This window comes from Simochromis diagramma, unplaced genomic scaffold (assembly GCF_900408965.1).
Source record: "Simochromis diagramma unplaced genomic scaffold, fSimDia1.1 OVJJ01000446.1, whole genome shotgun sequence".
Classification (NCBI taxonomy): domain Eukaryota; kingdom Metazoa; phylum Chordata; class Actinopteri; order Cichliformes; family Cichlidae; genus Simochromis; species Simochromis diagramma.
Genome location: NW_024386822.1, coordinates 149,007 through 166,725, shown reverse-complemented (window position 1 = coordinate 166,725; position 17,719 = coordinate 149,007). Strand labels below are relative to the sequence as shown.

Below are 17,719 nucleotides of genomic sequence, written 5' to 3'. Positions count from 1 at the left end.
CAGGAGCTACAGTATCCAGAGTCGTACGTAGTGAGGAGGTAAAATTATTAATAAGATGATCGACCTCTGTTGGAGCAGCGTTCAGATAGCTGCTCTGTGTTGGTACAGGGCATTGAAGATGATAACAGTGGGTGGATTATATTCTTAAACAATAGCTGTGTCCAAATTCATGGGCTGCATCCTCCTGAGGACCCGGCCTTCACGGGGTAGGCCGGAAGTAAACGGCCGTGAAATTGGACGGTCTCGCCTTCTGATTAGCGTCACCGCTGTCTCAGTGGAGTTTAATAAACTCAGCCGTCTGCTCCTTGCTGTCTAAAATATTACAGGACACTGGCGTAAATTCTCGACCATCTCACACTTCTGTTTAATCAGTTTTCTGTTTGACGTTTAGTCAGCTGTGTAAAAACCAAGGAGGAACCCACCTGGGAGATTAATAAAGTTTTATTTTGTCTAATCTAATAACTTTAATTTCAGCCAAAGGTCAGGGTGCAGTTCCCCCCTCCAGGGGCAAGGGTACCTAGACCCGGGGCTTAGAGTACGCTTGGGGAGTGTGATCGTGTGTACAGCGTCTCTTTATGTCTGTCTCCACGTTGGTTGAGTGTGGAGTAAGTGCATATGAGAGCATGAGGGTGGGAATGGATGTTTGTATATGTGTGTGCCTGTATTTCTGTGTCTATATGTCAGGTTGGGTGACAGACGCCACCTCTCTGGGGACATCTCAGGCCCTCCAAGGTTTGGAGGCCTATCTCCACCCACCACCACTTCCCCTGCCAGTGGCGGACTCCCTCAGACATCGGTGCGTTGGTGGTTCTTTGTGTCTGGGGGTGGGCGTCCAGGTACACACCGGCTCACTCCTTGGTGGCCGCTTATCGGGGCCTGGAGCCTGGGGCTTGCTCGGGCCACTTCGGAGGTGGGGTGCCCCCGGCCTCTCGGCCTGGGGCTCGGTCACTCAGGCACAGCTGGCTGCCGGCGGAGCTCACGGGCGCGTCACTGCAACTCCCCCTGGCTTCTGCTCCGCAGCTGCTGAGTGAGCCCTCATCTGGGACTCTCAGCTCTTTCTGGGACAGTGGCGCGGCTGCCCCTCTGTTGGTCTTCCTTGGTCTCTTGTGTTCTGGGGGCCTCTGGATGTCTGGAGTTTTGATCTCCTCCATACCTGCTTCATGCCCTGGAGGACGGGGCTGTGGCCCCCCCACACCCTCTAGCAGATCATTACATGAAGGAACCTTTTAAAAAACAAGCGCGTCCATGCTCACAGGTGTACACACGGGTGATCACACCCACAAACTACACCCTTTTTGGCTCCTACCTCAAAGCACACTGTGTTCTGTTGATCTTACGTGCTGCACAATAATGTTTAATATTTAGTATTTACTGTCATATTCCCATAGATCATTGTGATGTTGTTTATTCTATTACTCTTGTTCTCTTCTGCTTGTTTTCTTTTTTTCTTTCTTTTTTGCCCTTCTCCCCCGTCCCTCTTCTCAGCTGTTTCTCTTTCCCTCTTTCTTTCTCCCCTTCTTTCCCCCAGTCAAGTCTGTCCCGTATTCAGCAAGTGAAAATAAAATAAACAATAAAAGGTGAATCAAATGGACCATTATGGCAAGGCTGGGATGGTCAATTTGGTAAAGTAAATCCGTTGGGCATCTTTCTTTGCCTTTAGACAATAATTCTGATGCAAAAGAGCCAAACAGGACAAAAAAAAATAATAATAATTTCAGCCAAACCGATTTACTCACGAACAAACAAAACACTGAAAAAAGCCCAACAATAACATTTTTAGGTTGTCTAAGTGACTTATATATCACGTTTAACCCGAGCAGGGAAAGTCCGCGGTGATCTGAACATGATGTGCCGGGAGTTGTGCCGTTCTCTGCAGCTCTAGTGATGCTCGAGCTCTCGGCGAGCTATCGAGCTGGTGGGTAACAGACGTCTCCGAAAACGTCAAAGCACTTTTGCAAATGTCTTGATAAACCGAGCAGATATTTGAAGTTTACACACCCACATCGCCTGAAAATATGTTTAAAATTTATTTTGTGACCCAGAAAGATGTAATTTTAAAACTTAGTAGCGGCCGCCATTGCCAGAAACTGGAGTTTGGCTGGGCCACGCTATGAATTCTGGGATATGGTGGGCCACGAAGGACACACCCGACCCATCCTTCAAATTCGGGGAAAAGGAGGCTGCATTTGTCGGCTGCATTCGGAGGAGTCTACGAATTTGGACAGCCTTCGGCCCGTCGCTGTGATGTAATCGGTCTACAAACCCGTCCTCAGGAGGATGCAGCCCATGAATTTGGACACAGCTTTAGTTACAGCGCTTTCAGAGAGACATCTACTGTGATGAAGTCTACTCTCCACCGCTGTGTAATCAATTATTGTAAATGTAAATGTTATCAGGAAATGATCAGACAGGAGAGGGTTTTCAGAAATATAATTCAAATCATGCATCACTACATTGCCATATTTTAATATCTATAAAAAGAAAGCTGACACTTGTGAGACTTTATCAAAGGTGTGAGCATCACAGCAGAGGCCTTTGTGTCAAAGTAACTGAGGATAAAACACAGAAAAGCATGAAGGAGATTTTCCTGGCCTGGATTTTATAAAAATATTCTGCAGTAGATCAAAAATGAAAGAAGACCATGAATCAACATCTGAACATCACCTGATGCTGCTGAAGTGAAACAGCAAAGTTACAGAGGTTTGATTAGAGACACAGCGTTTTGCAATTTTGCATAATTTTAAAAAGTTTAAATTTGTTCAGTATTGAACGGCAGAAATTAGGTTTTCTTTTCGGAAGTAAGTAAAAGGAAAAAACAGCGTCCGACAGCCTGTAAACAACGGTAGACTTGTGCGTAACAAGCAAGCGAATAATGCAGAAAACAGGTTTTTAGACGGGAAACTGTGAGAGAGACAGAGAGAGAGACAGAGAGAGAGAGCTGTGCATGAAGTGAGATTTTATCCTGGTGGAAACAAAACAGTAAAAGTCAGAGTGAATTCATGACTATGTTTATGTGAAGCGTAGTTTGGATCTTCTTTTGCTGCTGGTTCGGTCAATATTGTTTGGAGAGAGATCAAACTAACAGCTTCAGAATCAGCGCAAAAAGGGCGTGAACACAAGCGTGGACCCGCTGACAGATCAGAATCAGCGAGCTGTCGGCTTTCAGCCCCGACCGTGTCCGTGTCGTCGGGTGAGAAAGGCGACATCTCGCTGATTCTGATCCGTCGGCGGGTCGAGCTTTGTGTTTACGTTCTTTTTGCGCTGATTCGATCCATCGGCGGAGTTTCAGGGCAAAATAAATTTATATTTAAAAAAATCTATTGAGGATTTTAATGAATCGACATCACGTTATCCAAGCTAGAATCGATTTTAAACGGTAAAACGATAATCAAAACCCACCCCTAGTTGCCGGTGTCTCTAGCTTCACATGTCTGAGAGCAGAATCACCAATTACCAGAGTTTGACCCCCGGCGGGTGTGTCGCCGAGTGGGGAAAAACGGTTAGACACATGAACGGGTTGGTTGTGTACCTGGGGCTTCTGTTTAGGACTATGCTTCCTCTTCACCGTCACCCAGCCGCCCTCTTTCCCCAGCTGCTCGGGGTCTGCCGGGGAACAGCTAGCGGGGCCTACGCTATCTTCGGCTGCACCAGCTACAGGGGCCTGGCTAGCTACGGGTGAATGAAGGGTGCGAAGCCTAGTCTCCAATTCAGTAATCCTGGCCTCCAGAGCTGCAAATATGCTACATTTGTTACAGATATCATTACTGCTAAAGGAGGCCGAGGAGTAACTAAACATCTGACACAATGAGCAAGAAAGTGCAGGAGGGACAGGTGAAGTAGCCATGGTGCTAGCGAGTTGGTTACGAGCTAGCAGCTTTACAATGAATACACACATCCACTGTATTAGCCAGAGCTGCTCCCTCAGACCAGACGGAGGTACATGAACACACCGATGCTGACAGCATCACTGTTTGCTCGTCAGAACACAGAAGAGCTCTTCACAAACACACACGTTCCAATTTCAACTTTTATTACAAACCAAAAACTCAGTTACATCTCGTTTCAGCGGTCAGAGCACAGTCAATGCTGGATGTGTGCATCTCTAATAGCTCTTGGTGGTCTCGTAGGTCTCTGGGAAAGGTATGCTGACGTGTCCACTTCCAGCCACCAGGGGCAGGATTCCAGCGTTGGGAACTACATTCCAGGACAATGTCAAGGTGATGTTCTTATTGGCCCTGACGACGAGAAATAATGACAATCAGCCAATCATGTTCAACGTGTGTGAAAAGCATGTGAAATAAGAGACGACAAAGGCTCCGGGAAAAACTGAACTGCATTATGGGAAACAAATCTCCTTGTCAGAATACTCAGGATGTTTCAAATTTCATACGTATCATTTTTTTAAACTCAAGACTGGGACTCGACTCTGAGACCGTTACCATTTCCATCAAGCTGCTGGTAGACCTGTCTCTATATCAGTCGGGGACTTTAAACATGATCAGTCCTACCGTCTGTAACATCAAACATTTGGGTTCAAATGTTTTTTCTTAAAGCCAAGCTCCAACATTACAGCTTTATTATGAGCCATTGCTGCTAAACGCTACCTTTGATTCAGTTCAGTTTTATTTATTTAGTGCCAAACAACATCACAGCTGTCACCTCGACGTGCTTTATATTACAAGTTAAAGACCCTACAATAATACAGAAAAAAAACAACAATCATATGAGCCCCTATGAGCAAGCACTTTGGTGACAGTGGGAAGGAAAAACTCCCTTTTAACAGGAAGAAACCTCCAGCAGAACCAGGCTCAGGGAGGGGCGGGGCCATCTGCTGTGAGTGAGAGAAGGAAGACAGAACAAAGACACGCTGTGGACGAGAGCCAGAGATTAATAATAACTAAGGATTAAATGCAGAGAGATGTATTAACACATAGTGAGCGAAGAAGAAGCAGTGCATCATGGGAATCCCCCGGCAGCTGAGGCCTATTAGTAAGTAAGGGAGGACTGAGGGTCGCCATATCCAGCCCTGCTTTATCATAAAAGAACATGTGTGAGGGAGGGACTGTGTTTGTGTGTCAGCTGAAGGTGGCAGGAAAAAAATGAATGGAAGTCCAAGTTAAAGCCTGTACAGTAAGTATGGGCTGAAGTCACATTCCCAACTAGAACATTCAGAAGAAAGATGAGGAACAGGTCCTAAGATCTAAGCCCGTTAATGATCATGTCTTGAGTGCATTCAGAGCTCAATGCTGATGGTTTAATGCTAAGGATCTCCTCTGATAGATGGTACCGCTGCCGCTAACGAGGACAGAGTCTGCCTCCATGAGTCCACTTAGGTCTGAGTGATGAACATGTCATCGGAGGTTCATGCCTGCCTGTTCTTTGTGACCGTGTGGAGCCAAGAACCAAGCAGACTTGGCCCCCTAACCCCTGTTGGTATTTAATGAGGCCCACCTACTACCAAAGAAGACTAAGTAATATGATGATGTGAGCTTGATCGGAAGAGCCTATCAGGTAACATGTTTAGCATTAGGAAACACTGGTTACAATTATGCTCAGAGAGAAAAATAGAGGCCAGTGTAATGAACAGTTAATAATAATAACACATTTTATTTATAAAGCGCCTTTCAAGACACCCAAGGACACTGCACAATAGATAAAAAACACATGATAGAACAATGACACAATGAAGAACAATAAAACAAAAGCACAAGATAAAACAAACAAACAGTGGGTTCACAGTGAATATGCAGATTTGAACAGATGGATTTTGAGTTGAGATTTAAACTGGGGGAGAGAACCAGTGTTTGTTATATCTGGGGGCAGAGAGCTCCACAGCCTGGGAGCAGAGCAGCTGAAAGCTCTGCTTCCCACGGTGCTGAGGCGGGAAGAAGGCACAGAAAGCTGGATAGAAGAAGAAGATCGAAGTGAACGGGCAGAAAAGGTGGTGGTTAACAGGTCAGATAGGTAAGGAGGAGCGAGGTTATGAATGGCCTTGAAGGTGAGCAGAAGAAGTTTGTATATTATTTGGAATTTCACTGGGAGCAGGTGAAGTTCCTGAAGAACAGGTGATGTGCTGGTAGGAGGGGTTCTGGTGATAATGCGAGCAGCAGAGCTTTGAACCAGTTGAAACTTATGGAGGGATTTTTGGGGGAGACCATGCAGGAGAGTTGCAGTAGTCAATACGGGAGGTAACAAGACTGTGGACAAGGATGGACGTAGACTGGGTGGAAAGAGAAGGAAGCAATCTGTTAATGTTACGTAGATGGAAGTAGGCAGAACGGGGGAGATTATTGACGTGAGATTTATAGGAAAGCGAACTGTCTAGGATGACACCAAGGCTCTTAACCTGAGGAGAAGGGAAAACTGTGGAGTTATCGATGGTGAGTGAGAAATGGTTTGCCTTCAAAAGGTTGGATTTGGTGCCAATAAGGAGGATCTCAGTTTTATCCTCATTGAGCTTTAGAAAATTAGAGCTAAACCAGGATTTTAACTCGGATAGACATTCTGTAAGGGAAGAAGGTGGGAGGGAGGAATCAGGTTTGCAAGAGAGATATAACTGGGTGTCATCAGCAAGGAGGATGTATATTATAAAGAGAAGAGGGCCTAAAACTGAGCCTTGGGGTACACCAGAGGTGACGGGGAATAGATGAGAGCGGAAGGACTTCAGTTGAATAAATTGGGAGCGGTCGAGGAGATATGATTGAAACCAGGCGAGGGGTGTGTCAGAGATGCAGAGAGAGGAGAGTCTGCTTAGAAGGACAGAGTGACAGATGTGTCGAAGGCTGATAGTGATGGGATTTCCAGCTCTTTTTAGAGAACCGGCTCTTTCGGCTCGGCTCACTAAAAAGACTATTTCAATTTTCAGCTTTTTCCTTTTAAACAAATTTAAAGTGAAACAACACAAAACACTGCAAACACAACACAATTAAATATACACTAAAATATGAAAACAAAAGAAGATGCATATTCTCTGTCATATGGACCTGCATGAATAAACTTTCTGAATCCTTTATCATCTGCAACTGAAAATAGTTGTGGATGATTACTATACCTTTCTAATGTGACCTTGTTGTCCCTGCTCTCTTTCTCTCTCTCTCCCTCCCGCTCTGTTCCTGAGCTACTGCGAGTGTAACTACCGCCCCTCCCCCCTCTGCCCAGCGCAAAGCACAAGGCTCGCGTGTGGAGTGAAGCGGGAAAAAAGTGCGAGACAGAGAGAGAGGGTGAGAAAGAAAAAAAAAACCCCACGGCTCCCAATAAGGAGCCGGCTCGCGTCGTTCACGTCAAAGAGCCGGCTCTAAGAACCGTTTCGTTCGGGACCGAAACATCACTAAAGGCTGAGCTCAGATCCAAAAGGACGAGAATGGTGAGAAGACCAGAGTCAGCTCCGATTAGAAGATCGTTAGTGACTTTAAGTAGAGCAGCTTCTGCACTGTGACATGAACGGAAACCAGACTGAAATCTCTCGTAGATGTTATTATTAACCAGGTGTGAATGAAGTTGAGCTGCAACCACTTTTTCGAGTATTTTAGAGATGAAAGGCAGATTAGAAAACGGACAGAGGTTGTTAAAGTTGTTAGGATCTAAAGAAGGTATTTTCAGTATAGGAGTGACTGAAGCAATCTTGAATAAGGAGGGAACGATACTGGTGGTGAGTGAAGAGTGAATATAGCAGAGATGAGTGGGAGTAAGGAAGAGAGGCAGGATTTCACAAACCCTGCAGGCATAGGGTCAAGATGACACGTGGCAGGCTTTGATCTACACAAACTCAGAAATATCAGATAAATCAGGAAGATGAAGAGTGGAAAACAGCTCAAAAAGGAGAAAAGGTTCTGGAGAGGACGTAGACACAACATGTGAACTGAGTTGCTGGTGGATGTTATTGATTTTAGTAGTCCAGAACATGTGTTGATACACATCTGGTATCTCACCTCAGTCCGTTTCCATCGTCAAAGAAGAAGTACTTGGACTTCATGTCTCTGAGGTTCAGCTTGGTGTTCTCACCTCGAAGAACGATCTTATCCCACAGGACGACCTGGTTCAGAGACTGACACACACACACACACAGATTAATTCTACTGCAGGACCTCCATCCATGGTCAGGCAGCGGTTCATCTACCAATCAGAAGGCTGGTGGTTAGATCCCTGCCTCCTCCGGGCTAAAATGTCTTTGTGTGAATGTAGCCTGTGGTTAAAAGAGCACGGTCCGATGAAAGATTGTTAGGGGCACTTTCTCTCACGCATGTACGAGGACATAGAGCAGCCTGTGAGATGAATGCTGAATCTGCATCCCTCAGAATCACTGAATTAAAGTCTCATTTTAACTTTCTGCTGTAGGTTATCTTTACAGCCGTGTTCCTCACAGCTACAGCTAACCATGTAAAGCACTTTGTGCTACATCTTTGTATGAAAAGTGCTTTATAAATAAAGATTGATTGATTGATTGATACAGACACAAATTTCCAAAACACTGACACATGACAATGTTGTGGTTACACTGTTACAGACACACCAGCTGATCCTACTAAAGTTGTTGCGTGACTGTCTGAGCTCCACACAGACGCTTACACACAGATCCTGCAGCTGTTTGCAGTCACACACCTTCAGGGAACTTCTGGAAACAGCTGGGAGACTTGGGCTCACTCTGATTAGATGAACTACTGAGTTTTGTTGTTGTTACACACACACTCTGCAAACACCTTTCACGTACTCTCTTGCTCACTGTTACGTATCAAACCCAGGGCTCGCAAAATCGCTAGCCCGACGTCCCAGGGCTAGTGATTTTTTCAGTCGGGCTACCAAAATCTATCTCTGCCCTGTCGTAGGAAGGAAAAATATATGTCAATGCTTTTGCATTCTTTCAGAAATGTAGCTGGGTAATTATGTCATTGGCTTCGGTGAGCCACTGTCAATATGTGACATATTGAAATCGCGTTTGAATTTGCGCTTGTTTTTTGCTTTCACTTTGCAATCGTGCAAACTGTGTATAGAGAGCGACAGCACTGATTGGTGAGTGACGATAATTTGTGCACCAATTCCTCTGACATCGTCTTATTAATCGTTAGCTTACTACGCAAACATGACAAGTGAAATCTCCCGCAGCTTAAACATGTGAGAGGTTGATCGCGCAGAGAATCGCTGAGCTTATGTGAGTGCGTGTGTAAAAGCAGCAGGATATATATTTTAGTTCTGCTGAGCCAAATAAGACAGGTCAGGGTGAAGAAGTGACAGCCAAAGAAAAGCTTACCACAAAACGGAGAAGTTATGACAAATCAGACTATAAGGCAAAAAGAAAGTGCAGCTTTATGGTTTCATGGACAAAAGAATTTCTGTGGCTGCAATATGATGAGCTAAATAACCAGGGCTGCACATAAGTGGTCTGCAGGTGCGCATTCGCTGTCAAAATAAAAAAGATAAGAAGTTGCAACGCGTGTTTGCATACATAAGATTTTCAGGAGGAGGACAGACGTTTGTTTAGAACTCTTAAAGATGTCGAAGAAGCTCCTTTAAGCAATTACTGTGATGTTCCTCCACCTCCAAAGAAATGTCAGAAGGAGTCCGAACCACAAAAGAAGCGCGTATTCTCGGAAAAGTGGTTGCAGGAGGTGAGCTGGCTTCAAACAAATGATGAACGCACAGAGATGTGGTGCGGAATGTGCCGTGAAAATCCCACTCTAGCGGACAAAAACACTGCTTTTTATATGGACGCAAACGCGCGCTGCAACTTCTTATCTGGTGCGTCTTTTATTTTGACAGCGAATGCGCACATGCAGACCACTTATGTGCAGGCGTGTAAATAACATAATGTTCTGCCGGGTGTGTTGTTGGTTTTCCCTCGATTTCTGAGTCGACAAGCGCCTTTGTTACTGGGACCAGTCATTTTAAGAAAGGCCCCCATTAGAACCCATGAGAAATGCAAGAAACGCATTATTGCTCAGTCTGCAATATCTTTCCCAGAACAAACACCAATTGAAAACTAAAAATAAACCTGAAAATCTGTTTAGAACAGCTACTATGTTGCAAAGAGTGAACTACCACTGGCACAATGTAGCAGTCTGTGCAAACTTCAAACAGCAAACGGCCTCGATCTTGGTTCCACTTGTCTCTTACCCGTGACTTCAGTGGAAATGTCAGATTCAGGATCTGACACAGACTGATTCATGTCCTACACAGTTCTTACAAGTTCATAGAAATTTCTGTTCAATTAGAACCAAGTATTTGAGTTGATGATTGTAATTTTTATACAATGTTGTAATTTGTGTTTCAACTATTTTTGATTAATGTTTTGTTTCCTTTACAATATTATACATTAAAGTATAATATTGTAAAGGAAACAAAACATCAATCAAAAAATTGCTCTCTTTTTTATTCGGGCTACTTAAATTTATTTTGGCTATCAAAAACTGAAGAGTCCCTGCCCGAAGGGCTACCAGGGATTTAGAAATTTTGCGAGCCCTGAAACCACTCCTCTGACAGCTAAAAACCACCCAGCTATGTATTGTTTGCCGTCGGTGATCTGTATGGACCGCTGTCACTGACTTGTGCAAAAAGCCTCATGTTCAGCATTCTCATAACAACGTGATGATGAAGATGAGGTGAGACGAGTGACTGAATGCTTAAAGTGATCAGAGTGCTGGCGTGCATTCACACATCAGACTTGTAGTTTGACCTGCGCACTAACCGTCAGACACAATGTGATGCTTTGATAAGCCATATGTAGCGTGCTTCATGCCTGCTTCTTACTAAAAGGTCGAGGTGTGTGTGCATTAGGACTTACATTGCTCTTTGTGGCATACTCAGCAGACAGATAGAGAAACAACTGCTTCACATTCCAATCAAAAATTGGCTGCAAATGTGGGAGAAGTTAAGGACCATCAACAGAACAGAGAGAGGAAAACAAAAATGAATCCGAGCAACTTCACTGCATTGTCAGTGCCTAAAACAATGGTGTACATCGCCACGGTAACCAGGGATAATCTGGTGTTAACGCGACTTGAACTCAAATGTGAATGATTCAGCAGTGAGCGTGCAGGGTTATTTTGGTTTAAGAATCAATGTAATGACTGTATAATTACAAGTCTTTGGCTGGAATCTCTGTCAGACCTACTGGCATTCATTTAGTAACACCCAACACACACAGCTGCTTCAAACTGTTCTTTAGTCTCAGGATGGAGTTTTTAAAAAAGACAACAAGTCTACAAAGAGCTGAATGAATGCACAATCATGAGCAGCCACACAGTGCACTCTTATTGCAAAGATTCTCTGAAGCAGCTGCAACACATGGCAAGAAGAAAAGATCAAACACAGCAATGCTTTAATAGGAAGGATATCAGCTGAAAGGTCAAAGGTGATGAAACCCAGGTCACTTCGTTCTCGGGGTCCAGTGAAGTCATCAACGTTCTTCCTGTGAGAGAGAGAGAAGTTACAAACGTCACTCGACATGTAGAAGTTGGGACGGACGCATGCAAAGGTGAAAGAAACGACTGCTGTTCCTCACATGACCCTAAATGCTTCTGTGTTTACCTCTGTACTACAGAGCTGTATAGTACAGCTCTGAACTACCGCTCTGCACCCCTTCCAGGCACAGTGAGTATCCCGAGGCTGAGGATGCTGTCCAGGCTCAGGACCGCAGGCCACAGAGCGGCTCCCGCCAAACAGCTAGCATGTAAACCAGCCTGCAGCCTCTGCTACACGGAACAAAGACACGATAGAACCTGGTGTGATGCTAACAGCTGTTGAAAGCAGAGACTTACAGCATGACTTTAGAGACGTGGATGTCCACAGGAACCCTTCTGTCTTTAAACGCTGTGGTGATGAAGCAGCCGAAAGTCAGAGCCGCCATGACGCTCAGGGAGAAGGCAAACAGCGAGTTAGCTCTCGACAGGACCGTGTTCATATTGGGATTCAGCAAGTACCACACGGACACTAATTCAAACGACAGACTTGTTCCAAGCCCTGCAGCGGATGTAGCGTTAGCACAAACCGGAAACGTAAAGTTACGTGGAATAAACACATACTTCCGGTTAAGGCCTTTCAAAATAAAGCAAATTTGAAGCGTTTTCGGCCAGAAGACAGTTTTAAAAGAATCACAGTCTAAGTGAAGCAGCATAGGTGTGTAGTCCAACATGGCTCTGACTCACATTAAACATGGATCAGTGTTTGTGACTCTCGGCCGGGTTTAAACATGTGCACATGTGTGTTCGCTCGCCTCGCGCGGCGGCAGGAACCGGAAAGAGCTTTGGAACGATGAGAAAGCGGAAGCTCTCACTTCCTTATTCAAAACGTTCCGTCGGTTTAAAATGAGGCAAATGAACTATAACCTCTGTAACACACACACATTCGTTTTCATATCTCAGTGGGGACATTTCATTGACAATGCCTAACTTTAATCATCAGCCTAAACCATAACTATTAACCCTGATAAAATATTTTAAATGAACTTTATTTAGAACAATAACAATGACTATCTCAAAGAGACAAGGGACATATTGAATCATTCAGAACAGAATCACACCTCCTTTTTCTTTTCTCCCGATCAGAGGAATACACATCACTGCCACAGTGCCGTTGGTACACCACAATGAAATCGACAATAACTGACAGTAAACATACATACACACATATACAGGGAGTGCAGAATTATTAGGCAAGTTGTATTTTTGAGGAATAATTTTATTATTGAACAACAACCATGTTCTCAATGAACCCAAAAAATAGAATAGAATAGAATAGAATAGAATAGAATTCAACTTTATTGTCATTGCACATGCACAGGTACAGGGCAACGAAATGCAGTTTGCATCCATCCAGAAGTGCTTTAGTGATATAGATATATTACAATATATATTAGCAATAATATAGATATGTGAGTATAATACAGAAATGGGTCTATTATGGTATGTTATAATGTACACGGTATGAAGTATGTTGTGAATATTCTATAACTATAAGTATGTACAGGCTGTAGTGAGTACAAGCTATGTACAGGATATGAACAGGATATAAATATGAAAAACTATACAGAATATGAAATAAATAACTTTACAGAATCTGAGATATACAGCTATACAGAAATGGGAACTATGCAAGTTGTAAACAGTTGTAGGGTTAAAAATTATCGAATGTACAGAATGATTATTTACACAGAGCTATACAGTAGTGCAGTTAAGATAAGTGAGATGTGTAGATAGTTCTACAGAGGCTATATAAAGTGCTAGTGGTTGTGAGTGGTGGTTCAGTCCATGTTATTATTGTGTGTTTGAGGGTACAGTTGTCCATTGTGGGTGTGTGTATGTTCAGTCCATGAGTTTAACGTGGGTCAGATGTCAGGAGACAGAGTTCAGGAGTCTGACAGCTGTGGGGAAGAAGCTGTTCCGGTACCTGGTGGTCTTAGTCCGGAGGCTCCTGTAGCGCCTCCCAGAGGGCAGGAGGGTGAAGAGTCCATGCTGATGGGTGACTGGGGTCTTTGATGATTTTCCCAGCCCTTTTCAGACACCGCTTCCTGTAGATGTCTTTTATGGCAGGAAGTGGTGCTCCGGCGATGCGCTGGGCAGTTTTCACGACCCTCTCCAACGCCTTCCGGTCCGAGGCAGAGCAGTTCCCGTACCAGACTGTTATACAGTTGGTCAGGATGCTCTCGATGGTGCAGCGATAGAAGTTCACCAGGATGTCTGAGGACAGGTGGTTCTTCCTCAGAGTCCTCAAGAAGAAGAGGCGCTGGTGAGCCTTCTTGACCAGCTTGGAGCAGTTGGTCGTCCAGGTGAGATCCTCGGAGATGTGGACTCCCAGGAACTTGAAGCTGCTCACACGCTCCACAGCCGTCCCCTTAATGTGGATGGGTGGATGTGGGTCAGCATTCCTCCTGTAGTCCACGATGAGCTCCTTGGTCTTCTCGGTGTTAAGCAGCAGGTTGTTTCTGTCGCACCACTCAGCCAGACGATCCACCTCCTCCCTGTAGGCGGCCTCATCGTTGTCACTGATGAGGCCAATCACCGTGGTGTCATCTGCAAACTTAATGATGGTGTTGGAACCATCAGCAGGTCGGCAGTCGTGGGTGAAGAGGGAGTAGAGGAAGGGGCTCATCACACAGCCTTGTGGTACACCGGTGTTCATCGTGATTGTAGATGAGCAGCGGTTATCCAGCCGGACATGTTGGGGGCGGTTGGTCAGGAAGTCCAGTAACCATTTGCAGATGAGGGAACTGATGCCCAGGTCTGTCAGTTTCCTGATGAGTTGTGAGGGGTGGATTGTATTGAATGCTGAACTGAAGTCTATAAACAGCATTCTGGCGTAGGTGTTGTTGTTGTCCAGGTGTGAGAGGACAGAGTGCACTGCGATGGAGACTGCATCCTCTGTGCTCCTGTTCTGGCGGTATGCGAATTGGTGGGGGTCCAGGGTGGGGGGGAGACAGGATTTGAAGTGTGCTAGGACCAGTCGCTCTAAGCACTTAGTGATGATGGGGGTGAGTGCTACTGGGCGGTAATCATTGAGGCAAGATGGGTTGGAGTTTTTGGGTATCGGGACGATGGAGGTGGATTTGAAGCAGGTCGGTACCACAGCGTGGGCCAAGGACAGATTGAATATGTCTGTGAGCACTCCTGCAAGCTCCCCAGAACACGCTCTGAGAACACGCCCGGGGATGCCATCAGGACCTGCAGCCTTGTGGACATTGATCCTGCTCAGCACCGCTCCTACATCGGTGGGGGAGAGAGTCAGAGGTTGGTGGTCTGGCGTCATGTCTGCTTTGGTTGTGGTTGTGGGGTTCCCTCGCTCAAAACGAGCATAAAAGTTGTTGAGCTCGTTGAGGAAGGAGACATCAGAGGATGCGGGGGAGGGTTTGGTGGTCCTGTAGTCTGTGATGGTCTGGAGTCCTTGCCACATGCGTCGGGGGTTGGAGTTGGAGAAGTGTTCTTCTACCTTCTTTTTGTAATGGTGTTTGGCTTTTTTGATGCCCTCATTAATATCAAAGCTGAATGTTTTTGGAAGTAGTTTTTAGTTTGTTTTTAGTTTTAGCTATTTTAGGGGGATATCTGTGTGTGCAGGTGACTATTACTGTGCATAATTATTAGGCAACTTAACAAAAAACAAATATATACCCATTTCAATTATTTATTTTTACCAGTGAAACCAATATAACATCTCCACATTCACAAATATACATTTCTGACATTCAAAAACAAAACAAAAACAAATCAGCGACCAATATAGCCACCTTTCTTTGCAAGGACACTCAAAAGCCTGCCATCCATGGATTCTGTCAGTGTTTTGATCTGTTCACCATCAACATTGCGTGCAGCAGCAACCACAGCCTCCCAGACACTGTTCAGAGAGGTGTACTGTTTTCCCTCCTTGTAAATCTCACATTTGATGATGGACCACAGGTTCTCAATGGGGTTCAGATCAGGTGAACAAGGAGGCCATGTCATTAGTTTTTCTTCTTTTATACCCTTTCTTGCCAGCCACGCTGTGGAGTACTTGGACGCGTGTGATGGAGCATTGTCCTGCATGAAAATCATGTTTTTCTTGAAGGATGCAGACTTCTTCCTGTACCACTGCTTGAAGAAGGTGTCTTCCAGAAACTGGCAGTAGGACTGGGAGTTGAGCTTGACTCCATCCTCAACCCGAAAAGGCCCCACAAGCTCATCTTTGATGATACCAGCCCAAACCAGTACTCCACCTCCACCTTGCTGGTGTCTGAGTCGGACTGGAGCTCTCTGCCCTTTACCAATCCAGCCACGGGCCCATCCATCTGGCCCATCAAGACTCACTCTCATTTCATCAGTCCATGAAACCTTAGAAAAACCAGTCTTGAGATATTTCTTGGCCCAGTCTTGACGTTTCAGCTTGTGTGTCTTGTTCAGTGGTGGTCGTCTTTCAGCCTTTCTTACCTTGGCCATGTCTCACACACACACACACACACACACACACACACACATATGTATATATATACATATATATTAGGGGTGCAACGATATTCGTATCGATATTGAACCGTTCGATACAGTGCTTTCAGTTCGGTACGCATATGTATCGAACAATACAAAATTTGTTTTATCAACTTTCCTTCTGACGATGCTGTCTGTGTTGAGCGCTCAGTGAATCTGCGTTCGACTACTCTGCCTAGGCTGCACTGTCGAGCGCAGATCCACTGAGCGCTCAGCACAGACAGCATCGTCAGAAGGAAGAGCGCAGGGCAAGCTAGCGAGACAGAAGTTAAGCTCTCCTTGCAACATGGCAAATTGAACCTCCTCCACCCTCATTCAGATCTGGCGTTTGGAATTATTTTGGTTTTCATGTGACGTATGACCCTGAAGGTAAGCGCGTCATGGACTAAAGTAAAACAGTATGTTGGATGTGCCACGCAATGCTCAATTACATGGGTGGGAGTTAGTGTGTTAGCGCAGTTAGCTCGTTAACGTGTTGGCCGTCCAGCCCCATGCACGGGGCGATCAGGGGTAGCTCGTTAACGGAGATTTGCCGTGTTGTGGCGTTAACGTCATTTCAACGAGATTAACCTGAAAGCACTAGTGGGAACACAACGAATATGACTGCACATTTACGCCGACATCATCCTAGTGCAAAGACAAAAACAACAAGCATGCTACTGACTTTAGCCGAGTCATTCAGACAGCCGTTAGCACATGATTCTCCTTATGGGGACCTGATATGTTTAATATGCTGCCGAGAATATAGCCCAGAAGAAGCGGATAGTATAGCTTTTATTTTGGAAAGAGACATTTCTCTGTAATAAACTCTCTTTTCCAAAGATGAGTGATTCCTCAATCAGATACAGGGCTCGCAAAATCGCTAGCCCGACGTCCTGGGGCTAGCGATTTTTCCAGTCGGGCTACCAAAATCTATCTCTGCCCTGCCCGTCGGCCTATCGTAGGAAGGAAAAATATATGTCAATGCTTTTGCATTCTTTCGGAAATGTAGCTGGGTAATTATGTCATTGGCATCGGTGAGCCACTGTCAATATGTGACATATTGAAATCGCGTTTGAATTTGCGCTTGTTTTTTGCTTTCACTTTGCAATCGCGTGAACTGTGTATAGAGAGCGACAGCACTGATCTGTGAGTGATGATAATTTGCGCACCAATTCCTCTGACATTGTCTTATCAATCGTTAGCTTACTACGCAAACATGACAAGTGAAATCTCCCGCAGCTTAAACATGTGAGAGGTTGATCGCGCAAAGAATCGCTGAGCATTATGTGAGTGTGTGTGTAAAAGCAGCAGGATATATATTTTAGTTCTGCTGAGCCAAATAAGACAGGTCAGGGTGAAGAAGTGACAGCCAAAGAAAAGCTTACCACAAAACGGAAACGTTATGACAAATCAGACTATAAGGCAAAAAGAAAGTGCAGCTTTATGGTTTCATGGACAAAAGAATTTCTGTGGCTGCAATATGACGAGCTAAATAACCAGGGCTGCACATAAGTGGTCCGCAGGTGCGCATTCGCTGTCAAAATAAAAAACACGCACAAGGGTTAGGGTTAAATTTAAAAACTGTACTTTTGAGTTAAAATATATATTTATAATTTTAATAAATGACAAATTAAAAAGGCATGAACATTTTTTTTTGTATCGAAAAAATATCGAACCGTGACACCAAAGTATCGAACTGAACCGAACCGTGAATTTTGTGTATCGTTGCACCCCTAATATATATATATATATATATATATATATATATACACACACACACACACACACACATCTAC

General features: G+C 44.7%; 1 protein-coding gene across 1 annotated transcript; it reads right to left on the bottom strand.

The window, feature by feature from the left end:
• Positions 1 to 4,009: 4,009 nt before the first annotated feature.
• spcs3 (signal peptidase complex subunit 3) lies at positions 4,010 to 12,002 on the bottom strand. Its single transcript, XM_040027216.1, has 5 exons — positions 11,751 to 12,002; positions 11,328 to 11,401; positions 10,775 to 10,851; positions 7,929 to 8,044; positions 4,010 to 4,235 (listed from the first exon to the last, which is right to left on the bottom strand). Exons 1-5 carry the CDS (start codon positions 11,891 to 11,893, stop codon positions 4,103 to 4,105), a joined length of 543 nt encoding a protein of 180 aa, XP_039883150.1. The 5' UTR covers positions 11,894 to 12,002; the 3' UTR covers positions 4,010 to 4,102.
• Between the last annotated feature and the right edge of the window lie 5,717 nt (positions 12,003 to 17,719).